The following is a 27774-nucleotide window of genomic DNA, read 5'->3' on the forward strand; positions in this document are numbered from 1 at the left end:
TAAGAGTTGTCCCTTTTCTAAGACTCAATGTTTAGTGTAGTTTCTCTGTATGCTTTTTAATCAGTTGCTTGCATAGGTAGTATGAGCATGCTTTCTGAGCTGGATGGTGGGCATGCACAATTGTTTTCTTTACTCTGGGGTAAAAATGATTGGTCATGCTCAAAAAGCAGCTGCAAAAACAGCTTGGGGTCTGATCAAAAGGCAGCATGGGACACTGAGCAGTCACTGAAATAAAAGCATCATGTCCCACCTGAAAGGTGCAGTCAGGTTAAACATCAATGAACCCTTTATAAAACTAAAGCAAAAGTGGCCTGCACACGAGCAGCTAATTTTTTTTTTTTTTATAGTAGGCACTGGTTTGTCAGTAAATTTTGCCCTTCTCAACTCCAAAATGTAAGCATCGATGCATTTCCCAAATGTGTATTAAGTAAACTGTGCTTATGATTTTCAACCTAGCTCAAAATCCAACCCAGAACACTATCTTTGTATTCAATGACAACCTACAGGGGCAACTGTAACTTCAGCTATTTAGTAATTTGTCAAAATGAAATGTGATGTCACATGTCCATCTCCTCAAAGAGGATATTTGAAATGAGCTTTGTTCATAACTCTTTAATCCATATTCCCTTGGGCTGCCACTACTGCTCCTTTTACATACCAATCCTATTAGTTTTATTATATTAAATTTAGAGAGACTGACAATGCTTCCCAGTCCTCAATAGTCTCCACATCCATCTCGTACAAATACAGAGGGTTAGCTCAATGCGAAGTGACTAGGTACTGCATTTTAACCACTACACTACACAGTACACACAGTTCAGTCTGAACCAGTGATGAACAAGGACTCTTTAGATTTCCAGACTTTAGCTGGCCAGAATTTACCAGCTTGTTTCTGTTGACAACTATCAGTCCTTGACACTGATTTGGTATCTTCCAGGACACCACTGCTGAAGCTTTCTGCTTGCCTCTATATGCAAAGTGGGCTCAAATGAATGAACGATTAAAGAGAGATTCCATGTGTTCAAGGCAACCTGATCGCTGCACAACTGTGGCACCGCACAGCAATATAAGTCTGGCACAGCACTACTTACTCTCAAGCTGCTTTTCGTTCCAGCATGAGAAAATACAAATGAGGTTGGCCAGGGTCTTAAGTGACAGGAACATATGAGCTTCGAGGAGTTGTGAAGGCAAGGTGAAGAGTGATTTAAGGAATGGTGTAGCCTCATGCACACAATGTTTACAGGAAAAGAAAGCAAGAATAAAAAGGATTTTTATTTAACAGCAAAACAACATTACCAATGCATCACACTGTTGGTTGGTGCTGTGTCTCTCCTGGGAATGACTGGCTAAGCAGAAACTATGGCCTACCATCTGAGTTTGACCACAAAGTTCATTGTCCCCAAATCACTGAAAGATTTTAATAACCAAGTCCCTAACCCTGCCACAGAACTGAATGAACTAAGTGATATTATTCTCATAAGCCATTTCACGGCAGGCAGCACCTTCAAAGTAGTATTTTCTGTGTCTTAAATATATCCCAGTAGTTGGGAATTAGATTCTACCGTTTACCAACCTCACAAACATAACAGCTTCACAGCCTAGACAATGCCATGACACTTCCTGACTTTTTTTATTGAACTAATTATGAAATAAGCACTAAACTCCATATGCATGTAACTTTTAGATTTTATTATATGATAGAAAATGAATTTCTAGATTCCATGGAAAAGTAAAGACCAGTAGAGGATTTTTCTGTTTTGTTTTGTTTTTAAAAACATGATATGCAGGGAAGGGAGGATCCATTCCTACTGCATTCAAGAATAAAACGATATAGTACTGTGAAAATTAAAATAGTTTTTATTCATCTTAATTATGGCAGAGCAGCTTGTTATTAAAATCCTTTGTCTTATCACACTATAATTCTAAGAGGCTCAAATCACATAAATGGTCAATTCCTGATACTAATAGTCTCAACATTTGGTGCTTTTTCAGAAAATAGAAATAAAACAAGATTGGTGGCTAAACTAACGGGGCTTACCTTGTGCCACTGAATAAATGATCACACAAGGCAGCTGTCACACCAAGGCAAGACAAAGAGCTTCAATGTTTTGGGAAGCCACAACAGGGCATGGGGGCGGGAGGAGTATAAAAGCAGCCAGTACAGGACTGAGTGTTGTGGGTACTGGCTTACACACACTGAATTGGGTAGAAAGTATTGTGGTAATGTGCACAAGGCTGAACAACTAAGCCTCAAATACCACAAATGTTGAAAGTCCCAGCCACCTCAACCTGCAAGCTACCAGCTAATGTCCACATTAGCAGCAAAACTAAACTTAAGCAACCTACTGGAAATATTTCCCAAGAGGTATTCCTAGAAGAAGAATAAAAGGACAGTATAGAAATCAAAACTGCATGCACATATGCACTGCAGTCACTTCACAGACATACTGAACAGGGAGGCCTGGGAATCATGAGCCTTAGAATGTAATAACTACAAACTCAACATGCTATATCTAATGACAAAATGACAAATGCTATTCTGAGAATCATGACCATGATTCTCTTGATATTAAAAAATAAATAAATAAAGAGGATACTAAAAAACTGAGCTGCAAAGTACTTCTAAGAGATTTCCACAAGCCTTGGAAAACTGTGTTTTCTTTATCTGTGAGAATTCAGTGAAGCTCCCCTTCTCATATATAAGAATGTAAATTGTAACTACATGCCAGGGGAAGCACATGCCAGACTCTGCTTCTGAATTCTGGGTCAGAGATTATCTCTTCAGAACAGAGTAGACATAAATAAGTTACTGAAAGGCAGTCAAAAGGAAGACTGACACCAGGATCCACACTGCATGTACAGCACTCAGCCTCACCTCACATCAACATACCATCAGAGGCTCTTGGCAAGAGGCAATTTCTTTCTTTTCCAAGCAACAGGACAAGGCAGTGAGCATGCACACAGGAGGCAGTATGAGATCCTCAACTTCTAACAGAAACAAGCAGCATCAGGGAAAGAAAATGGTACCAACTCAGGATTCAGCTTGGAATAAATTTTTTCCCTCTGGGAATCTTTCAAAGGCATTAACTAGTCTACTACAATTCAATATTCCAATGGCCTTAGCTAGCAAATTGAGAATGAAAAAAAAATTAATTAGTGACTGGCTTTCTGACTATTCAAAATTTGTCAGATCGTAGAACATATACAAGGAGTCAAGACAGGCTATCACTTTAGATATGAAAGTAGCAAAGATTTTATGCCTACCTGTAAAGCTTCTACCTGTGGCAGTAGGACACAGTCGCCACCCCCATGTCACCTTCCTCTTGAATCCATTTATTAGTAATGTGCATCCATCCTAGACTAGCTGAGTATATATACCTGAGAAACATTAGTGTTAAGATATTGCCCTTACAAAAACTGGTGGATGGGGCCAAAGTGCAGAAAGCAAGTTTTCCCTCAGTTTATTTTGTTGTTAGCATCAGCTTTTGTTTTTTTTTAAGCTCCTGATGCCACTCAACAATCCACATGAAGATAAATTCTGCTCAGATGAAACCCAAGGCTGACAGTTCATCTGTCTATACACTGATAGCTTAATTGGTTCACAGGTTTCCAAACCCTAGTGTCCAACGAAGTCATTAGAGTTCTCTAGAAAGAAATAGGTGTGATTGCTAAAGGGACTATCCAGATTATTTTCTACAATTATTCCAGTTAGCTTGGTATCAATGCTTTGCCTATGGTTGTTATTTGGTTCAATGGCAGAATAAGGCGACACTTTTAACAATTTGAATTCCACACACACACTCATCCTCGCACACAGTCAGGCACATGACCCCAAAAAATACAAAATAAAAGCATAGAGGGCTTTGGTGTGGGAGGGGAGGGGCTTTAAATAAATAAACGTCTGTACAGATAAAACACCCGACTACAGAAGATCACTGAGGTTTGTGAGAAGGCCGTGCAGAGGTTTGCATGCTAGAAGACAGCTTTTTGGAGCCTTTCTCAGTGGTCGACCTGCTACTGGGAGACAAGGGAGCTCCGGAATCTAGCTGGGAAGACTTGGATCTGCGAGCAGACAGCAAGGAGTGTTTAGCAGAAGCAGGGTCCTTAGAGACAAGCTGTCCCTTTCCAACTGCATTTGTGTTTGGCTGCTGTGAGCCTGGGGGCTGATGGCCTTTCTCTGCCTTTTCATCTGCAGTATTCTTACTGACTGACTTCACAGAGCTCCCACCAGCCTTTTTGGATAGCAAGGTTGTCTTGCCAAGATCAGTTGACCTCCGGGTTTCTTTTTGTCTCAAGGCTGACTTAAAGAAGGACAGTCCCTTATCCTCAGACTTGCTGTCCCTCTTCAACCCAGAGCGCACACTTGTGCTAGGTGAACGCAGGCTGGCCATGGAGGAGCTCCGGACGTGTTTGCCATCAACTCTGCTGTCCCCTGCTCTGGCCTGACTCACCCGAGGGGAGTTGGGTTTGGAGGTGGAGGTGGAGGTGACGCTGGCTCTGTCAGAGCCTAAGCTTTGTCTGGAACCCTCTCTACTCAAGCTCCGGTCAGAAGTCCTGCTCTTCCCAGAAGGGAAGGAGCTCCTGGTGGCAGGGCCTGGGGCTTTTTTGGCAGATATGGATGAGGAGGAATAAGTAAAGGCAGAGGCAGACTTTTGCTTCTGCGGTGAAGGAGATGACATGGATTCCTGGGACCTGGGGGATGATTCTTTTTTGGGTTGGGTAGAGGAGGACGAATGTCTTCCACTTGTCCTGGAAGCATCTGCTTTGCTCCGACAGCGGGCAGGTTTCATGGAAACCTTCACAGGAACAGGAGAAGAAGGGGATGGACTTGAAAGAGAAGATTCCTGGCTAGCCAAGGCTGGCCTCCCCTTCCGCATGCTCTTCTCTGGCTCAGAAGTGCCTTTGGAACTAGGGGATCTCTTGGTTGTGCTCTCTGGCTTCTTTGTGATGGAATCTGAGTGGCTTGGAGGTTTCACCTCTTTGACTGGAGAGCTGTCAACAGAATCACTCTGGTCCACATAAGCAATCTGGTTATTATTATCAAAAGGATCAGAGACGGGGGGCAAGTGATCCCCTTGTGCTCGGTTTTTGCTTGGTGTGTCTACAACACTGGAGTTCAATTTTCCAGAGTCTGAGTCATCTCTGAACACACCTTCCATGACAGCCAGTGGGGCCCGGCCCACAGCCTTGTGCTCTCGTCTATTGTGACTGTCACTTGGTTCCTGGTGGCTACCAGAAAGGTTCCGCAGACTACCGAAGCAAGAAATGGAGACTTTGTCATCACCTGCCTCACCAATCCTTTCAAGGGTGGAGGCAGACCCGTGGATTGGGGAGTCCCCTGAGAAGCGTGAAGGAGAACTGGAGCGCATCTGCAGCTTGGCAGACAGGGACCAAGAAGGCCGCATGCAATTTTCATTGACAGCTAAGGGGCTGGTGACAGAAGATCTGGATGACAAGCTTTGACGCTGCACACTTCTCACAAATGGTCGAGTAGAAAAGCCTCCTGCATAGCAGAGAAAATTCTGTCAGGTTAAACCAACAAAAACATTTAGTAAGAAATGGAAGACAGAGCAAGGGTAAGCCTGGTATAATGTCAGGACCACAACCTTCAAAAACAGTCTGTGTGCAGAGTCAAGGACAACTGAGTGCTTTCAACCTTTTGAAGATCAGTTCCCTTATCCACAAAACAGGGTCATGCTAACTCTGAAGTCAGCAAAATGTTCTCCATCATTAGAGTCAGCAAACTTTGTCAGAATGTTAGATAACTGCTCAGCTCTGCCATCTTTACATGAAAGCAGCCACAGGTGGCATACAACCAAGCATGAATGGTCATGTTCTAAAAAATTTGGGAAAACTAGTCAATCACACATGGCCTGCAGACTGCTGGCCTAATTAGAGAGTTAAATAAAATCTTAGAAGTCTGTGTCCAGCAAAGATTCTGGCACTCCCAGGTGTTCACTAAACATGGATTGCTAATCCAGCTTCTTCATCTTCCTGAAGGACACCTGGGGCTCACAAAATAAACTCCTTCAACAAAATGACACAAGAACCCATAACCCCCATTGTAGTCCCTATGGAAGTAAGTCTGTAACAGGTAACAGTGAAAGGATATCAATGGAAAGAACTAGAGCCTTGGATATAACACATGCTACCTTGAGTGACTGGCAAGTATGACTTGCACCTTCCCAAGGTTCCCAATTCCAAGCTGATTTCTGTATGTACTTGTTACTGAAGCTATGATCTTTGTAACTCCTAGGAGTCAGGTTCTGTTCTGTGACCACTGAGCATGACTTAATGATGATGATGCTTAAGAAGATATTGATTTTACCAACTAGACTATTTAAAAATAGATTAAGGCAAACCATTTCTGGGTTTATTGTTAAAACAACAACAAATTCCAAGTTTACAAAGCTGTGATAAAAATAGCATCCATATAAACATGCATAAGTTCACACGTCAGCTTTTCATAAATACTAGAATGAGAAAGGGCTTAGTACCAATAGCCCAATTATCCTCTTGCTTCACAAGAAAAAGTAGTAAAATGTCAAAGCAGATAGAGTCAGAGCCATGTCACAGCTCTCCTAGTTTGGCTTAGTTTTGGCTCCATCTCATTTTCTCAGAATTATCCATCACCTCTAGAAGCAGACTAAGGCAACTGAAAAATTGGCAGCAGACTGAGCCTCATTGGAAGGTGAGTCACTGTCTTCATTACGGAGGCTGAGCTCAGTCTTTCCCTCTTCCAGCTCTTAGTGCTTTGGCTACACAATGCATCCATTCGGTGCCACCTGGGGTTCCTTAAAGTACTGAGGGCTATCCTATCAATACTCAAGCAGTAAGTGAAAGGTACCAAGGGGGAAAAAAAAACAAAAACAAAACTCACTTCAATATTTAATCAGATTTTGTCCAGAATTGATATTGTGACTATGTTTAGAGTAGAGGTCAAGCTGAGCCAAGGGTGTTCTCATTAAGCAGAGAACAGCAACTCTACATGAGGCAGTCCCAGGCACTGAGTCCTTACAGCCAAGTTTAACAAAAAGTGTATATTACTATGAGCTAAAGCTCTAATCTATATGCCAGAATATAAAAGTGGGAAATAATAAAGGGGAAGAAAAGAGCCCTGACTCACAGAGAAGCCACAAGCCAGCTCTGCACCCCATCTCCTTTGAGTTCTCCAATCTCCTTGGGAAGACTGTTCCTCGGCCTTTAGACCTGTGCTTTGTCTGTGCATTGCCACTTTGGAAATCTGACACCAAGACCCATACCCACCATCGTCTTCACTCCTTTCCCCTGTCATCTCCACAGACTCAGACAGTGAGGCCAAGGACGTGCGTCTGGAGGAGGCTGCAGAAGTCACACTGGCTTGCTTGCTTCCTGGAAGCCGGCTCACCCAGTGCTCACACAGAGAAGAACTTGTGGAACCTGCAGAAGAGGAGACAGTCCTGAGGTCAGCCAGGGTCCTGCACTGCACACATCCTGTCCAGGTGCTGCCAGTCAAGCCAGAGACTTGTCTCCTTGCCCCAGAATTAAGGCCCACCCCCAGAGCTAAGTATCCCTAGCAAAGATGACAAAACTTCAGGCACTTCCTGCATAAAGAAAGGCCATGGAGACAAAATGCAAGGATAGAATAAATATTTCCAAAAGCAACACATAATCCTGGCAAGGGAATAGAATAGAGACACACACCCACTCACTCCACAAGGACTCACCATGTACAGAGCTCTGAACACTGGCAGTACTACTAAACCACCCAGAGGAAGAATGATAATACAGACATTGTTTTTCTTAGCTTCGATGTCCTTTGGACATTTTTAAGCCATTGCCATACTAATGCCATACACATACATACATATATACATACATACACACACACACACACACACACACACACACACACACACACTGTGGCAATATAAATGTGCTGATTGTCTGTCCTGTCAATTCCAGGAGTAGCCTTATATTAGAGCAATACATAGTGCTCGTAAAATTGACTATATGAAGCAGCCTATCTCAAACAGACCTCAAGAGACTGTTATTTTTTGAGTACATCTGAGATACTGGAAAGGCCCAAGAGTACCAGAGCTCCCTCATCCAGTCAAGTGAGTAGCCTGCCCACTGGGTAGAACTTGCTTCCTGTAGGGGTGACTCTGCTAGAGTGAAGCTTCCTTCAGCTGCTTTGAGCATACCCCTGTAGAGCCTTGAAAAGGAACATAGGTCACCACTTCCTGCCTTCCCTATTGATATATATTAGCACATTTCAAGCTACTGCATTTTTCTCCATACTCTGCAGTAGGAAGCATGCATCCATGTTGTGTGAGGGATTCATTTCTACATTTATTAACATAATATATTCCATCTCATCTGTAAAACTAAATCCTCAATCAGTTAACAGTCACCAAATGTGTACCCTAACAGAAGCGATCACTCTTACTATAGAAAAAGAACTCGTTCTTTCTAATGGTCCTTTACTGTTTACAGAATGCTTTCACAAACCTTCACAATGTTAAAATAAACAGCAGCCCCACTCAGTAGGTGCTATGACTACATCCACATCAGAGATGATCGTGTGGCTCAGATGGGACATGTTCCAAGATAAACTAAACAGATGTCAGAACAGCACCTCAGGCAGTTAACACTATTCCTCCAAGCACTTACCCAACACGTACACACTGTGAATGGTTTGGCTAGTCTCTGCCCCACCTCTATGTGAACTCTGACCTGTTGCTGGTCCATGGCAGTTCAGAGTCCACCCAAATTTCCTTGACTGAAATTATATCAGAGCCCAGATTAAGTGGAATTGTAAAAATTAATCTTGTTAAGCTTTCAATAATAAAGCTTTCTGAGACATCCTCTGAACCATCAATTACCACCTCCTGCTCTGTGAAAAAACATCTAAGAACTAGGTTACCTGCCACCGAGCTATTGGCTGACCATGATGGGATAGCTGTCCGCCTCTGGTAGAAAAGGATGTAAGCTGTCTGCGTGCACACCTCATCTTCTGACAGCTGCTGCACATCGCTATCATCGAAGCAATACCAGAGACCATCCACGGAGTTCTTACAGTATGCTGCCAAAAAAGAACTCACTGTCAGCACCAGCAAGGCTGCACCAGGTACTCTATCCACAGATAGCATCCTTTATATTTTATTTATATAATTAATTCAATAGCATTTTAAATTGCCCACAGTAAGAGAAAAAAAATCCAAATTTCAATTTATACCCAGGCAGAATGTTCTAAAAAATTCCTAAGTATTCCAATTTCATAACAGTTTCTTCTCAAAAAGTTCATTATACTTCTAAGTATAAGTAGGTCTCACCAGGGACATTTTTTTTTCCTGCTAGATACACTTAACAATGACTGAAAACACTTTGATTGTCACAAAAGGGTGGGATGGGGCCAACAGCATCTAGTAAGTAAAGACCAGGTATGTTCACAATACATACAAAGCAATATACAAAATTATCCAGTCTCATTGTCAAAAGGCAGAACAAAGAACTTTGATTTTTGTTGTTGTATTACATTAGTGTTTATTAGGGATATAAAATAATATGAAAGGCCCATCAGCTGACATCTAAGACCTATCATAATCTAAACATCTCATTTAATCCTGAGGTTTATCATTACTACAAATTACTCCACAGTAATTTGTACATTATTACATAGGCTCAGAAAGACTACATATGAGGCTGGAGACATAGCTCAGCTGGTAAAAGATCAGACAAAGATGAGGCCATGAGTTTGATCCCTAGCACCCAGCCTAGTCAAATTAGCAAAACAGAAACAAACAAACAAACAAACAAAAACCACATAAAGTGGGTGCACCCAAGAAGAACCCCTGGCCTCCACACACAAACTCCACCTATACACCCATATTACTCTCATACAAAGACTGCCTAGCACATGGTCATGCAACTGATGAAGGATGAATATATGGCATTTTGTATATGACATATGAGTATATAGCATCTAATCCTCTAGCTTGTACTTAAAGCCCTACTATACCCTACCGTTTTCCTTCAGGGAAAGCCTAAACAATCTATGTAAGTTCTCTGGCAAACTTGAGAACACAGAAATTAAGAATACATACATGGAGTCTTCTCTATAGTTGCAACTCAAAGCCTGAGATAAAAATAATTATCAAATTATTCAAGTACCATTGAGAAAAACAAAAAGAATCCTCAAGAGCCAATAAAAACATAAGAGTCTGGGGCTGAAAGGATAGTTCAATAACAGAATATATGCCCAAGAACCTGGGTTCAATCACAAACACCATACCTATCCCCAAACTATGAGGTCAAGAAGCCAAGTCATACTGTTAGGCTAGATCAAGGAATCTTATGAAGCCTGATCTGGAAAAGCACATTATTATCACGTTTCTAAAAATATCCATTTACTGAACACAGATGAGTGCTGAAATATTCAGTAAATACTCCCACAGACTTAGAATGGCCTTCAAGGACAAGGCACATACAATTCTGAGAGACACAATGAGTGTTACCCTCATTAGGCCACTTCACTTTTGCAAGTATAGAACCACAAAGAGGAATTCCCAAGTGAGGAATTACTGCTAGCTAGACAGGTCCCAAAAGAAAAGCAAAGGCTCCAAATGTAGGAGGGAGATCATGTGCAGCTACCAGAACCAGAGAGAATGAAGTGGAAGACACCATAGCAACAGCACTGGCTGGGCGAATGGTGTCAGATCAGGCTGATATACAAACAGCCCATCTGGGAGAAGGTTGCTATTCTGGAGAGGTGAGTGGGAGCAGACCTGCAGAGCAGACACACCCACCAGGAGACAGAGTAGCCTTGCTCTAGTTCAGTCTGCTTCCTTTCAGGATGGGTCTGCTCTTGATTGTGGCATGGAAAGGCCACACAGTAACTAACTAATAAGCTAACTGTTTATAACTCCATTTGCTTTTCTACCTAACACTGCCTTTGGAAGTGTTTTTGAGGCCAGAGCTACTCAAGTTCTGGCTCAGACACCAGCAATTGTCCACAAAAGGAGGCAACAAAACAAGGATAAATATTCAAAAACATCTAGCAATATGATACAGAGATAACATTTGTGTTGCATTTTTACAAAATTGGCTTATGAAGGATTGAAATGCTAAAATAGAAAATAGCAAGGCCTTTATCTAGATAAACTGAAAGGCTCTGTTCTAAAATCCTTGCACAAGTTAACCATACATGTTATTCATGCAATTACAGTAAGAATACATCAAAGATATTCTAGTAAAAACTTAAAAAACAGTATCTTCAGCTAAAAAATGCTGTGTGGTGGCTCAGCAGGCAAAGGTACTTAACAGCCTTCTTGATCCCTGAGACCCACATGATGGAAAAAGGACCAGCTCCTTCACACAAGCTGTTTTCTGACATCCACATGAATTGCCATTCCTCAACACAAATAAATAAATAAATGTAACTTTTAAAAAAAAATGGCAAGGATTGTTTTCTCTAAACTGGAACGTTAAACATTTAGAGATGAGACAAGCAATAGTTATACTTTAAGAAAAAAAAAAGAGGGGCTTGAGAAGACTGGTTCATGTGGCACATGGTGGTACCCCCATTGCTGGGGAGGCAGAGTCAAGCAGATACCTGAGACTCAATGGCCATCCTAGCCTAACTGGCAAGCTTCAGGTTAGTGAGAGACTGTCTCAGAAACAAGGTGGACAAAGCCTGAGGAAGAATACCCAAGGTTGTCCTCTAGCCTTCAAACACACACCCAAATACATACATAGAACAGGAAAAAAGAAATAATATAGTACAGCAGTTCTCAACCACTGGGTCATGACCCCTTTGAAGGTTGAATAGCCTGTTCATGGGAATCACCTAAAATCTTTGGAAAAACACAGATATTTACATTATGATTCATATCAGTAGCAAATTAGTCATGAAGTAGCAATGAAAATAATTGTGGGTGGGGGTCACCACACCATGAGGAACTGTATTAAAGAGTGGCAGTGTTAGGAAGGTTGAGAACCACTGATACAGACCATGTGAGCCTCCTAGGTAAGGGGCAATGAGCAGATACGCTCATTAATGTGCTTCATAGACCCAAGTAAAGTTATTTAGTCAATTTCTCAGAGCTAGGAAAATAGGTCTATAATCTCACCCAAGCTCCCTTCACTAAGTTATGCTGCTTCCAAGGGTTTTCACCAGGTTTCCAAAATCTGTTCTAAATAAAGAACAACACAAAATTCTGAACTCTTACACTGTCCTATTTTCCCCTAACAATTTCTTGCCTACACAGTATATAATAATAGGGGCCTATTTTGCAAAATGACTGCTTTACCAAAGAGTAAGTATCAACCAGGAATGCTGGTGAAGGTGTTAATTCAGCAAATAATTATATTTCCATTACTTTTAAGTCCTTCTATTTTAAGAGTAAAGAATACATAACCCCATGACTATCACACGTCTATGCATCTAAGAACATAAGACATTACTAGCAATGTCAGAAAATCAAATATCCAACTTGAAATACAATCATCATGCAAGTAGCTGCTGTAAAAATAAATAAGACAACTTGCCATCTAAACAGTGTCTAAACAAAAGTACAAGGTTAAACATATTTAAGCTATTAATGTCTTCTGTGATGTGAAAGCACTGAGGGAGCTTCTTTTTTCCTTGCAATTGCTTCTCAAACAAGCAGAAGCCAAACTGTTTTGTCAAGAACACACCCAGAGGCTGTGTTGCTCCTCTCAGAAATAACTGCTGCCAGCAGAGTTAAACTAAAAGGGTTTCAAGAATGAGTGTTTATAACTCGTCATCTCCCTGTCCTCCTGCCCTCCTGCCCTCCTGGAGTAGAAGAGAGCACGTTGAGAGAACATGCAAGGCTGGGAAGGCCAACCATCACCACTACCTTGCCACTACACAAGGGAGCCAGTGGCTAACTGCTAGGAGAAGAATCTCAAGGGTTTTAAAATATCATCTGCCAGATACCCCCAACCCTACTTCATTTCCATCCACCATTATAAGTCAATGGCCAGTATTAGAGTGCCAGGGTCTTGTTAGAAAAACTGCACTGATAAATTAAGCTCGCTAGAGGCATGTTCATCAAATATATTAAAGATAAAGGATACAGCAATATGACTCTAGAGACCTATACAGATAACCAATTAATGGTATTTCCCCATCAATCCTTATGTAAACAGATGTCTAAGTGAGAAACCCTAAAATCTGCCTTTACATGGTTCATACATGCCCATGGTTCATGTATGCCCTAAATCCAAGACTCAATCTCAAAAAAATAAAGAATCAAAATTGAGAAAAAAAGAAAATATGTACAAGAGTCATCAGTATTAGATAAAAAGTTTAAAAACAGAAACAATATAGGTTTAGCAACGACAATGATTACTAGTTATGTCACTTAAGAGAAATACGTTCTGAGAAATGCAATGCTAGATAATTTGTCATTAGAACATCAGTATAACTACCCAAGCTAAGAGGTTCCCGAATCATTAAGCAATATCATCTTTACTGTACCACCATGAAGGTGTGACTCTCACTCTGAGAGCACAAACAGGTTTCCAATCTCAGGTAGCTTCTCCTGCACCACTCCTCACCCCACCCTGGTTCAGTTCCACTACAATTACTACACACATGGCACTGCCCTTACATTTTATTTGTGTCTACATCTCTGCCTACCTCTTTCTACTCCTAGAACATACATGGTGGGATTTAGCCACTAATGTGAGTCCACTGCAAGCTAACTACAAAATGTTTAATACTTATTGAGTAAAATACATCAGTATAATCACATCACTGTAAAATAGCAAAAAAACTATGAAAACCACTGAACATATATCTCATGTATCAAAGCATTACTATGGCTGAACTTTAAAGACACTATGCTCAATAAAATATTGCAGTTACAAAGAACTAATAATACTATGTGGCCTCACATATAAGAAGCACTCAGAGTAATAAGTTCACTGAGACAGACTGTGATGGCTGTCAGAGGCTAGAAGAGGGGAGCATGGAAATTACTATTTAATAAGTTTCTGTCTGAGAAGATGAAAAAGTTCTGGAAATGGATAGTGATGGCCAACAATGTTGTCTCAATGTCACCAAACTGAACACCTAACACTGACTAAAATGCTAACTTTAGTCATGTGTATTTTAACTATGATTTTAAAGGTTAGTAACTTTTATTTTGATATGCCTGATAAGCTTATTTCACAATGGTATTCTTCCCACCTTTTTCTACACTTATGCTGAACAGAGTTACTTTTATAAAGCAAAGTAAAATTACCCTTAAAAGAAGACACCATGAAAGTGGCTCATGATCATTCTAAGTTAGGGAAATGCTAGAATCTCAAAAGCATTGCATAGCTATGCAGTAAATACAGATTATTCAGATTGGGGAGGCAGCTGGGTAAACAAGAGTGGCTCTTAGCTGCCTTGTACATTCTCTCATCATGTCTGCTTACTACTAGATGAATGAACTCAGAAAAAAGAAGAAGATACATGCATTTGATCTTGGACAGAGATCTGGAGGATGAAGCTGTTCTCAGAGCTGGCAAAAGGCAAACTGGAAGACAAAGGGAGGTTGGAGATTCAAAAGCTACAAGCAAACAGCTTGAAAGAAGCGTCAAGTACAGACACGCAGCCTCTCGCACTGCAGACCTGTGTAGTGCCCCCCTTGCATGGTGCCATGATGATTGCACACAGCATACAGGTCATAGATGTAGTCCTCAGGGTCCCTCCCGAGTCCATAGGGCCGTCTCCATGGGGACCAATGAGATGGCAAGCTCCAGCTGCTCTGGCTTCTCTTAACCACATGAGGTGTCATGTCCAGGCCAGTTAAGGGGAACTTGACCATGTTCTGAAGTTTCATGCGCCTGTCTCCTTCCTGTTGCAAGAAGAAAAACAAGTTCTGATGACATTTTAATGCAAGCAGATGGCAGATCAGTTTAGCATGAAATGTGGGCTCTGTCAGTTAAATCACTTTGAATCGCCTATCTGATATTTCTCAAGACACACACAGAGAAACAGACTAATAGTGTGAACTAAGGACAAAGTTTAGTATAACTTAAGCTTGTGAGGACCAACCTGAGGGGAAAGGAACTCTAGATTTTCATTTCTTTATCTGTCAAGGCTTTTTGAGGGGGGCAACTTAGAAGCAAAGTGACAATTTCAGGTGGTTCATCCTGACACCCCTGTCAGATGTCTGAAGATCAATAAAGTTTAACTAAGTAAAGGGAAAACCCAAATACCTAGCACAGGAGAGGCATTCAATAAACAGTAACCCTTTCCTCCCTACTTTTCCAACACGCACATTTACTTGGCTGAACTCAGCTATTTAACCAACAATCTGAAAAATCTGTATTTTTCCATTAAACCCTGTGGATTATCCTTGAAACACAAAAATCTGTTAAATGGATATTTTTCCTGTTTTCTATGTCCAGCAGAACATTTAAAAGCTAACCAGACATGGATGTGGCAATCCTAAGGATTTATGGATCTATTAAAGGAAAATGCTTCTGAATGAGGGTCAGGCTGAAGAACAGGGACCTTACTTTGTAGTAACAAACACTGAGAAACACTGAGAGAAACTGGGGTTTGTAGGGAGGAAGTGATGTCACCAGAACTGTGAGTGAAGAACTGTGAGCAGTGTGTAAAACACATCGGAAGGACAGAGTTATAGAGACTCAGAAATCAATTAAAAGATTGCAACTACATCAGTCTGAACAATAAGAGAAAACCATTTAGTGGCAGGGTGACAGCAAGCAGGAGAAACACACAAGAAATCCATGGAAAAGCCAAGTCAACTTGAGCTAGTGGCTACCTAGATTAGAGTGACAAGAAGGAACGCCCAAGATGACATTGAAGTTTTGAGTCTGGGATTCTGGAAGGAAAAGGTGGCAGAAATTAGTTAGCATTAGGAGAAAACAGAGAAGGCTAGACTGGAAATCTCAGTCAATCTTCACCTGCAGAGCCCACGTGGGATGCCCAAGGCAAATGCCATGTTTCATTACCAAAGAAGCCCAACTCTGAATCTAGAAAAGGTTTGGGAATTTGGGATGATCCCCCAAGTTCCACCTTAGTGCTTAGGAAAACCCAGAACTGAGGACTAGGTGTGTATCACCCTTGACACCCTTGTTCCATCTTAGGTCTTTACATCTCTCCATCCCTAGTGCTATAATTCTGTCCTAAGCCAGTAATAGCCTCTATAATACCCACAAAACTTGCAACTTTTCATCTGCTAACCACCCAGCAGCTGAAATGATCACTTCAAAACATGTATTTGGCAATTGCTACTTCTATTCAAAGCTCTTCACTAAAACCTGACTCTGCCTACAGGGCTTGCTTGAACAGCTGCTCTCTACCCACCTCAGCTCCCACCACTATCCCATCTTCTGGAGAATGTTATCCCACTGCCCCACTTCAGCTTCTTCAGGCCCCAGGCTCAGCATAACTGCTTCCTCTGTCACATGAAGACACAGTCCTGCTTCTTCTCGACTAGCAAACTCTCTTAAATCCAGGCCACAAAGACTCACTAAGGCTCACCTCTCATTAATCTCTCTTACAATGTGGCTGTACAAGACATTCTTCACCTCAAGTGATAGACTTTTGGGGAAGTGACTCATAAAGCGGTATGCAGTGTAACAAAAAGCACATGTTTGTATAAACGTATGATTCACCTCCCCAACTATATAACAACTGCTTGGAGCAGGACAACACTACTTATTACATTAGGTAGAAATACAATTCTACCTAATGCATAAAGGATCACTTCATAATCCTAAAGTAAACACACTAAAATGTAAGCAAAACATCTACAAATCTAAAGCAAACCCTCAAGAATGAAGTAAAATATGTGCATGAACTATAATGTTTAAGACTTAAAGTATTAGAGGATACTCAAATTTTTCTTTAGAAAACATGACCATGGATAGGGTTGGTCAAACATGTATCAACACATTCAGAGAGGGGGTGAATCCAACAGGGCCAACCAAGAACTCACACAAGCCACTAAGAGGACTCAAGAGAAACAAGGTCATGCTAGCTTTTTCCAGTGACAGGATTTTCTCACCTGGCGAAATCTCTTGAGGTGTATAATAAGCACATCAGGCAGAGTCCACAGACTTAAAGTGATGCTCCCCTGCTGCAGCTGCTTGCAATGTGGGCACCGCCAGGCATCATCTGGAGCAAGCTGGAAACAAGGAACAGGACTTCCATTAGGCATCACATAATGAAAGCCTTTGTCATGGCAGACGGCAGAACTACTTTCTTGCCAGGGCCTGGCATCACCTCAGCATCTCTCCGGAAACTGCACAGGAGAAAAGCCAATTGGATAACATAATCACAAGTAGCACCTGGCTGGTGTGGACACTGGATGAGTGCTAGACAAACCTCCCTCAAAGAAGAATGACTAAATGCCCTTTTACAGACACGCCCCAAGCTCAGCATTGCCTCACACTGTGACCTGTCACCTTTGCATCAATATGTACTTTCTTGGTCTAGACTTTCTTACCTCAGCAAATTGTCCACCAAGGTGGAACATAGGGGACTATGCCAAGACCCAAGTCCCTCCCATTTTCTTCTTCTTTTCACCCCACATCCCTCCATTTCTGAGTTTATCTCTTCTTCACACTAACCTCCATGAACACCACTGCACTCCAAGTTCTTGCTCACTCTTAGCCATACTTCCTGTGTCCTAACCCTTCTCTCCTCTGGCAGCACTCAACTGCTCCATACAGTCTTCCCCATATCCTCTCAAATAAACAGGGAAAGCCTTTGGGGGGCAAAATGGCTACCAACAGTAAATTTGGGTCAAAAAAGAAGAGAAAGACCAGTCTGGTAACTTAAAAAGGGAAGCACAATTGATGAGATCTGTTTACTTAGGTAAATAGGAGTGATCAGAAAGCCAGATGAAAGGGACCCAAACTATCACCCAGTAAGTCCACATCTCATTTGGCACATCAATACTCTCCTTATGTGGCTACACAGTCTGACACTTGTGTCAAAAGTAGGTTTTTGTCCATTTAATCCTAATATATTATAAACAGATACTTTCATGAAATGTAGTATTAATGTCATAATATCTAAACACTGATAGTTTCTAAGACATTTCTCTGGTTTCTGTAATGACTACACACTGCTGGAAAGTTCTAGGCTTTGTGATTGCACTCCTATGAAGTCTTCCTGGTAATGAAGGCACTCGCTCTACAGGAACATAGTCAGTCAGTCTTCTACAGAGGTCTTCCTCATGTCAAGATAAGATCACTCTCTTCGGCATTTCCAACCTTTAGATTATGTTCCTTGTATTAGTCAGGGTTCTCTAGAGTCACAGAACTTATGGAATGTCTCTCTACATTGAGGGAATTTATTGTGATGACTTACAGTCTATAGTCCAACTAACCCAACAATGGGCAGCTGTGGATGGGAAGTCCAAGACTCTAGTAGTTGCTCAGTCCCATGAGGCTAGTTGTTTCAGCTGGTCTTCTGTAGAAGTAGATTCCGACAGATGTGCTGGCAAGTAAGAGCAAGCAGGCAAAGAGGAGTGATTCTTCCTTCTTCCAGTGTCCTTAGGTAGGCCTCCAGCAGAAGGTGTGGCCTAAGTTAAAGGTGTGTACCACCACACCTAGATCTAGAACTTGTTTTGTCCCAGGCTGGCCTTGACCTAAGAGATCTCCTTGCCTCAGTGTCCTGGGATTAAAAGCATGTACTACCTTGCCTGGGCCTAAGCTTTTCATGGCCACTATGCCTCAAGATCTCCATGTCAAGAGCCAGGTCAGAAACTTGTGCCTTCCCGCCTCAAGATCCCACCTCTGGATCACAGGCGAGCCCTCCAATTCTGGATTGTAGTTCTTTCCAGATATAGTCAAGTTAACAACCAGGAATAGCCATTATATTCCTTATATAAAATTAAGTCCAACACCTCATTCACAGGACAGTGCAAGTGTCCCCAATTAACTTTCATATCGCCACCCCCTCAATGCCTCCATCAAAGTCTTCTTGGCTGTCTCATGATTTCAGATGTACCATCCCCACCCTCTCTCTCACCTGTGTCCTAATGTGCTATCCTCATTAACAGTACACATCTGAGGTAAGGAGAGAGCAGCACCAGCACCATCACAGTTCTAGCACTGTTTCTAAAGTCTCCATCGACAGAACAATGGCTCACACCCACATGATGCTGCTCATCAGTACTCAGCCTGAAGACAGCTGGACCCCAAACTATTGTCATACAACCAACTGCTAAGTTCCACCTCCACCTCTAGATCTCTACTGTTACTTTTGGCTCCACACTGAACTCCCCAAGTACCACATACACATTCCAGTACATATTTATTGAGACCATTCTATAAACCAAGCACCTCTCTCAGATACAAGGATATTTAGTGAGAGACAGATAAGTTACAGCTCTAACTAGGGCTCAAACTATCCCAATTCTCTCACTTAGCTCTTGTGCTCCTGCCACACTGGGTACACTTATTTTCAACCATGCCAAGCTCCTTCCTATCCTAAAATCTTATATATATTTGTTTTTGTGTTCTAGGGTATGAACAACCAGAAGGCAGAACCACTGTCTTGATCCCTAAGTGTCAGACTGCCTTGTGCAGGACCCAGTACACTATAGGTACTTGACAAACCTTTACATGAATGAACCTCTAGAGCAACCTCTCTTGCTGTCACAAACCCCTCAGTCCAGGGCAGCAAGTTGTTTTGCAGATCCAATGCTGTCAACAGCACATCTACTTACCCCTAAGCTTTGTATTGATTTCAAAAATCTCTCAAGTAAAATTTTAAACACAAATAATAAAAAAAAAAACCAGGCTGAACAAAGAGTCTTCAATCAACTAGTTCCAAAGCCAACTGGCTACTTTATAATTAAATAAATAATAATAAATAATAATAAATAATAATAAATAATTAAGCTAAAAATTGATAAACATGGAGGGGGAGGCAACAGGGGTTTGTTTTTGTTATTTTTGTTTGTTTCTTTGTTTTTTGGAGGAGAAACTGGGAAAGGAGAAATTTATATGTAAATAAAGAAAATATCTAATAAAAATATATAAAAAAAATTTGATAAATTATTTTTGAAGGAACTTGCTACAAACAGGTTAGAGGAGAGAATGCAGTGAGATTTTAAAAATTATTTCCCAATATTTGAAGAAAATTACTATTTGTTGTAGTGTGACCAGAGGCCCTATTTCAGGCTAATTTCAGTCCCTATCAGACCTAAATGGGTGCCAGGTCTTATGTAGGTAAATCCTCATTAACAGAAGGCACTCTGGCAGCTAGAATAATCACTCATTTTAAATCAGGTAGAAAAATAGAAAAAAGAAGTTTTAAAGTCCCTTCTAATCCTAAGGTGCCTAAGTCCATAAGTATAAGAGCAAAGGGTGAACTAATGGTCAAAATTAAGATCTTGCTATGGCTTACTTAGTACAAGTGCTCCTCAAAGGCGTTTGCACTTAATATTTGGTCCCTACCTGGTTATACTATTTTTGTAGGTACTGGAAACCTTGGGCAGGATCTGGCTGGAGGTAGTAGGTCACCCACCATAAAACTTTTATGGGTATCTTTTTCCTGGCCCCTTCTTATCTTTTTCTTTATTTCCCACCAACCATGAGGCAAGTAGTCTTCTCCTCCACATATTCCCCATCTCCAGGATATTCTGTCTCATGACAGACTGAAAATCAACAGAACAAAGGACTATGGCCTGAAACCAGGAACTAAAATAGATCTATCTTACATTGTTTATCTTGAGTATATCAGGTGTTCTGTCACAGCTATACAAAGACTAACATAGATCATGAACAGCAACAGAAGATTAGATGAACTCTACAAACACTCTGGTCAAGATTTCCCATGGGCCTGGGCCCCACAGAGATTTATCTATCCATCTACCTGTCCATTCAATATTTAAATATTAACAAATTCCTACTCTATGTAAACCACTGTGCCAAGTGTCCAGCACACTATGATCCAACAGAACATGATATGTACGCTGTTCTGTACTGGAGTCACAGTCACTGAAGCATTTGAGATGGAGTTTACACAACTAAGAAACTTAATTTTTCATTTTATTTTAATTAATCAATCTAAATTTGATTTAGATACTGACACCTGTGATTACGGTACATGTGTATTAAATTAAGAAAACCTGGGTGTGTTGGCAGCAGCCCCTGTAATCCCAGCACCCAGAAGGGATAGGGAGAGGACTGCCTAGAGCTTGAGACCATCCTGGTCTACATAGCAAGTTTTAAAGCAGCTAGGACTACATCATGAGACCCTGTCTCAAAAACAAAAACATAAAATAAAACAAAAAAAATGAGAAAAGTTTTCATTACTAAGAAAAAATAATTAAAGAATTCAAATTGAAATGAACAAAAACCATGTCATCAAAAAGAAAAATGATTACAAAGGTTCATTTCTAGAGCACTCTGTGATGGTTTGTATATGCTTGGGCCTGGGAGTGGCACTATTAGGAGGTGTGGCCTTGTTGGAGTAAAGTGTGTCGCTGTGGATATGGGCTTTAAGACCCTCATCCTAGCTGCCTGGAAGAGAGTATTCTGCTAGCAGCCTTCAGATGAAGATGGAGAACTCTCAGCTCCTCCTACACCATGTCTGCCTGGATGTTGCCATGTTCCTGCCTTGATGATAATGGACTGAACCTCGGAACCTGTAAGCCAGTCCCAATTAAATGTTGTCCTTAGAAGAGTTGCCTTGGTCATAGTGTCTGTTCACAACAGTAAAACCCTAACTAAGACATACTCCAAATACTCAAAAATTTAACTCACTCCTTTTAAAAATTCTAAAAGGACTAACACTAAACATGCCCACTTAAATGTGTGGAGCCTGTGGGAATGAAAATTCCTGGGGCATGATGAATCTCCTCACTGTCATCTTGCTAGTCCTACATCTTACCCGTTCCTCTTTGGTGTAGAGTTGGAAACATTGTGATAAAGTGCAGGTTTGTGGCTGATGATGCTGCTCCTTCTGCAGACGAACACTCTCTGCATCAGGGATATACTCATCTTCTGTGTTTACAAACAAGCTGCAATTCAGGGGAAAGCATCTTTCAGAGAATGTCTTATAAAGTATTCACAGACACAACAATAGTTTTTTAAAGTAGCTATAAATTCATAACCCAATAGATCGATTCAAATAGTAATCATTCAACTCTTCTACATTCCAAAATGTCTTTGGAAATGTCTCCATCAACAAAGTTATCTCAAAACTGACGTGAGCTAGCTTTTTTTCAACTGTCCATGGTTATGCTCATTGTTTTAAATGATATGTATGTACATATATCTGTGTGGGTATGCACATGTGAGTTTAAGTCCCCATGGAGGTCGGGTGTCAGATTTCCTGAAGCTGGAGTTACAGGCTGTTATTAGCCACTTGACACAGGTGCTAGGAATTGAACTTGGTTCCTCTGCAAGAGTAGTATGTGCTCTTAACCAGAACTACTTCTCTGTCAGTGCTGCCTCAATCATTCATTCTTGTCCATGGTATCTAAGGACATGTATTTGATACAGGCTTACTAGTTTACAGCCATACAATACTGAACACACCTGATCCTGTCTGATATAAGCCTACATGAGCTGATGATCCTGTAACAAAAAAATCCAAGTAGACTAAGCTACACGACAGTTAATGAACATATGGCTTTCCCCTCAGCAGCAATAAGTTGTCTAAAGTTTTGAGCCTTGGACAGAAGTTGGGGAAAGAATAACAACCTGCTTCAATAAAGTGTTAAAACACACTTAAAATACTCAGCTAATGGTAAGACTTGTATGTTCCAGCTAAATAGAAATATCTGTGTGCTGCTAAAATGGCAATAAAGTTGATTAAGTGTGTGTGTGTGTGTATGTGTGTGTGTGTGTGAGAGAGAGAGAGAAAGAGAGAGAAAGAGAGAGAGAGAAAGAGAGAGAGAGAGGGAGAGAGAGAGAGAAAGTAACTTACAAATCTTTTGTCTCCTTGTCCCATTCTACTACCAGTTTCACATGAGCTGTGCCACCTGGTCCACAGGACTTTAATGCCCTAAAAAATGAGAGTGGAGCCACATATTATTTCTAAATGAAAGAGTTTACTTAAATATGATTAAATTCTATCTAGACTCTTATAATTATAGGAAACCTTTAGTCTTTAATGAGACAAATGTAGCCTGATTTTGTAACTAGTTTAAAAGCAGAATGAAAAATCATATAACTTGCAATACAGAAATAAGAGTATAAGAAATTTAGTATCACCCTATAGGTTTGCTTGTACACTCTCAGATGTTATATATTATCTTCCAACTTCTGTCCAGGTCTGACACACACAGACTAGACGCAGTTTCTTATGAATAGTCTGTTCTCACACTTGCTCAACCCCACCTCACTATGTCTAACTTATGCCCATGTCAACTCCCTTGTGCCTTCCATCTCCATAAATGCACAATAGCCAACTCACAGGTTATCACTATTTTCTTGAGACACTCATCAGTAATGGCTAATATAATTCATCTTTTTATCTTTTGCACGTGGTATAATAGTTTAGATTATTTAGTTCACCTACTTTCAAATCTAAAACTAAATAAGACTGTGTTTGTTTTTAAAAAAAAAAAAAAAGAAGGTGTAGGGTGAGGCAGGATCTCATATCTCATACACCCTAGGTATCAAATCACTATGTGGCCAAGAACAGCCTTCAAATTCTGACCTTCCTGTGCTGGAATTATAGGCATATGTCATCATGTGGACCCGTGCGCTTTTCAAAAGTATGTGCTAAAAAGAATCATCACAGTAAAAACAGTACAATTTTTCTGTATTTATGTAGTTACATATGGATAGTCTATAGACATATCTGCTAGTACAATAGATAGTATAAAGGTAATAGAATAATATTATATATAAAAGCACAGGAGTAGCAAAGTGGAACAATTAATTCCATCAGAGGAATAGGACCAATAAATGTTTTCTTAATAAGGAAATAAAGCAGAAACCATCTATGCAAAGCATATATAAGACAATGTTACATGTTCAAGCACTCACCAGTACAATGACAACAAAGACAGGTTTGCTGTAGTGGGAAAAGGACTAGCAAAGAACCCTGACCAAAGATGAGTAGAGTTCAAACTATGGGGCATGGGCTTTACATTCTAGGCCACAAATTACCAGGTGAAAGTAATGACTATCACTATTGCATGCCTAGAACATTAGCCTGGAACATTTCAAGCTTGGTGAATTAAGATCGTAATTATTTATATTTATGAATACATGCATATACACACACACACGTGTGTGTGTGTGTGTGTGTGTGTGTGTATGAAGAATACTTCTGTGCTGGCTAGTTTTATGTCAACTTGACACAAGCTAGTCACTGGAATTATAGGCATATGTCATCATGTGGACCCGTGTGCTTTTCAAAAGTATGTGCTAAAAAGAATCATCACAGTAAAAACAGTACAATTTTTCTATATTTATGTAGAAGCCTCAATTGAGAAAATGCCTCTATAAGACTGGGCTGTAGAGAAGCCTGTAGGGCATTTTCTTAAATTAATGATTGGTGTGGGAGGGCTGAGGCCACAGGTGGTCCTGGGTTGTGTAAGAAAGCAGGCTGAAAAGCCATGAGGAGCAAGCCAGTAAGCAGCACTCCTCGTGGCCTCTGCATAAGTTCCTGCCTCCAGGTTCCTGGTCTATCAGTTCCAATCCTGAATTCCTTAAATGATGAATGTCTTAGTCAAGGTTTCTATTCCTTCACAAACATCATGACCAAGAAGCAAGTTGGGGAGGAAAGGGTTTAATCAGCTTACTTCCACATTGCTGTTGATCACCAGAGGAAGTCAGGACTGGAACTCAAGCAGGTCAGGAAGCAGGAGCTGACGCAGAGGCTATGGAGAGATGTTCCTTACTAGCTTGCTTCCCCTGGCTTGCTCAGCCTGCTCTCTTATAGAACCCAAGACTTCCAGCCCAGGGATGGCACCACCCACAAGGGGCTCTACCCCCTTGATCACTAATTGAGAAAATGCCCCACAGCTGGACCTCATGGAGGCACTTCCCCAACTGAAGCTCCTTTCTCTGTGATAACTCAGCCTGTGTCAAGTTGGCACACAAAACCAGCCAGTACAATGAACATAATGCAGACGTGTAAGCCCTACCAACTTACTTTTGGTCATGGTGTTTCATCACAATAATAGTAACCCTGACTAGGACAACTTTGTACCTACCATGAATCAAAAGTAAAACAAGTACTTAATTTCTACATGAGCCTAAAGAACTTGAGACACTTTACATGGAAATCATAGCAGACATCGGACATTACTTTAAGTGGTACATGTAAGCTTCTTGAAGGTAGTTTTATGTTTGTCTATTACCTTTCTACTGTTGGGTGGCACAATGGCTGTTCTTCCTGAGGCAGCAAGTAAGTTATTCCAACGACACTGACCACACGCAAACTGAATGGGCACACCTGTATCAAATGTCAAATGAGAATTAGGCTGGATTTAGTCAAGGGCATGTTTCCAAGCAGCATTTCAAAACAGATCAAGCAGCAAACAACTCACTTTGCAAAATACTTTTCCACTGTGAATACAAATGCAACTCATTTGTCAAGTATGTAAGCATTCCATTGCTTTCACTGGACACTGATTTAATGGTTTTCTATGAATACCTTAACACAGCAATAGTAGTTTTTAAAATTACAGAAGTTCTATAGTGTCTTCACACTGATCATATGGACAAGACTGGCACCATAAGGAAACACAAAGCAAGCAATTCAAGGGGAACTTCTGTAGTGGCAACTCCTTTCAGAAATTGGAGATAGTCTCAGTTTTGAAAAATCCCAACAAAAGCAATTTCATTGCACTAACTGCTGCTTCTGAGTAAAAATCATGCTCTATTGGGATATCAAAGTGCTTACAAACCTGGATGCTGACTGTAGGCCTCAAGAAATACTTCATCTTCTCCAGGATCTCCTTCTGCAGAAGGTCCCATGCTACTGTCTTCTCTAGGTGCAGGACAAAGGGTAGTCCAAATCTACAACACAAACAATGGTGTCACCTTAAAATACAGCAATCCTGTTAGAGTTGAAATCTCCTAGTCTTAGTCTTTTTAGATTGGATCACAATCTAAATGGCTTTAGGACAGTTCTTAAAGAAAACAAACAAACAATGGTCATAAGGAGACAGTAAGATCAAAAGAACTGCTTAGGTCTCTCAGGTGAACAAATGGCTTCTGTCGAGCAACAAGGAGGCAGAGGCAGTGAACAAGAGGCATTAAAGTGGACAGGAACATGACCAATTGTGTACATCAAGACATAAGGTGTCAGGAACAAGTAAGGCCAGAGGGTCCAAGAAGCAGGAAGCCATACTCTGGTACTGACAAGAGAAGCATTGGCAAGCAAGTGATAACTTGAAGGCAGCACCTAGTTAGGGTAGAAGCCAGTAGGGCTCTGCCAGATTCCTACACCACATAAAACCAGAGAAAGTTACATAGTTCTCAGCCTCAGCTACATCTGAAATCACCAAAGAAGCATCAAAAACAATTATTGCCCAGGCCAGCTCCAGAGATCCTGGTGAAGTATGTCTGCAATGTGATCCAGCACTGGGGTTTTTCTGAGGAGGCCCGGGTAGTTCTAATACACAGTTAAAAGTTGAAGATGTTCTGGCTTCAGCTTCATTCATGCCCTAGTTGCTCAAACGTATGTACTAATCCCTGAATGTCTCCTCTACATACCCAGATCGGTTGCAGACCACACTCCCTCAGCATGGAATTCCCTTCCCACCTTTCTATACTTTCCCCATGAACCACAGCACTAGCCACTGGTTAAAAACACTGCCTGACTTTCCATCTGTCTCCACATGCTGGCTATGTTTATGTCAACCTGATACAAGATAGAGTCATTTTGGAAAAAGGAAATTCAATTGAGAAAATGCCCCCATCACATTGATCTGAGGGACATTTTCTTGATTAACGATTGATGTGGGAAGGCCCAGCTCATTATGGTCCTGACCTGGTAGTCCTAGATAGGTGCCATAAGAAAGCAGGTTCAGCAAGCCATGGTGAGCAAGTCAGTAAGAGGCATGCTTCTGCTCCAGACCCTGACTCCAGGTTCCTGCCCTGGCTTTCCTCAGTGATGAAATATAACTTGAGAGTTGTATGATGAAATAAACTCTTCTTCACTCCCCAAGTTGTTCACGGTCAAGGTGGTTTACCACAGCAATAGAAACCCTAACTAAGACAGCAATAGACTGATGGCAAGAAAGAAATTTACTTACCTTCATGGCCTAAACAACCAATAAGTAGAAAACAGAGTCTGCCAAATCAATATCAATGCAATAATGACAAATCTAGCTAAAAAATGAACTCTGATGAAGACTCAGGCTGACGCAGAGTGGTAAAAACACCAAGAAAATCATTCCGAATGACTATCTAGTGGTTTACCCACATCAATAACATTGAAGCTACTTGCCTGAAAGCCCCCATGGATCAAATAGCTTCCAATCACAAGGTAATGACTGCACTCTTAAGAGCCTGGTGCCACAAAGGGGTTTTCATAGGTACCAATGCAATGAAAATACCATGAGCTCCCTTCCATTCTGTACCTTAAACACATCATACTTCTAATCTTCACTGGGGCCTCCTCTACACATGACCTCTCCCCAGATGCTACTATAGCTCACTCCTTCTCCTCGGGGACACCGTCCCACACTCTGGTTCACATGGAGACCCAGAGTCTTTATTCATTCACGTTTTAGGCAGTGTCAGTGTTTTCAACATGGTGACAACTACTTGAGGTTAGATGTAGCCTGTCCTAACTAGGATGCCAGCTTCATGAAA

The 27774-nt window shown here is 41.1% G+C and overlaps 1 protein-coding gene across 1 annotated transcript in view; it reads right to left on the minus strand.

The window, feature by feature from the left end:
• Positions 1-1668: 1668 nt before the first annotated feature.
• Positions 1669-27774, minus strand: part of Usp31 (ubiquitin specific peptidase 31) — a 65430-nt gene continuing 39324 nt past the window's right edge. The window contains exons 8-16 of the mRNA XM_031388160.1: positions 25860-25971; positions 25311-25405; positions 22922-22999; positions 21881-22010; positions 17037-17156; positions 14627-14852; positions 8906-9064; positions 7267-7419; positions 1669-5503 (exon numbers count right to left, since the gene is read on the minus strand). Of these exons, the coding sequence (XP_031244020.1) occupies positions 3933-5503; positions 7267-7419; positions 8906-9064; positions 14627-14852; positions 17037-17156; positions 21881-22010; positions 22922-22999; positions 25311-25405; positions 25860-25971 (2644 nt within the window). The 3' untranslated portion in view covers positions 1669-3932. The remainder of the gene's footprint in view (positions 5504-7266; positions 7420-8905; positions 9065-14626; positions 14853-17036; positions 17157-21880; positions 22011-22921; positions 23000-25310; positions 25406-25859; positions 25972-27774) is intronic.

Source organism: Mastomys coucha, unplaced genomic scaffold (genome assembly GCF_008632895.1).
Source record: "Mastomys coucha isolate ucsf_1 unplaced genomic scaffold, UCSF_Mcou_1 pScaffold21, whole genome shotgun sequence".
NCBI classification, from domain to species: domain Eukaryota; kingdom Metazoa; phylum Chordata; class Mammalia; order Rodentia; family Muridae; genus Mastomys; species Mastomys coucha.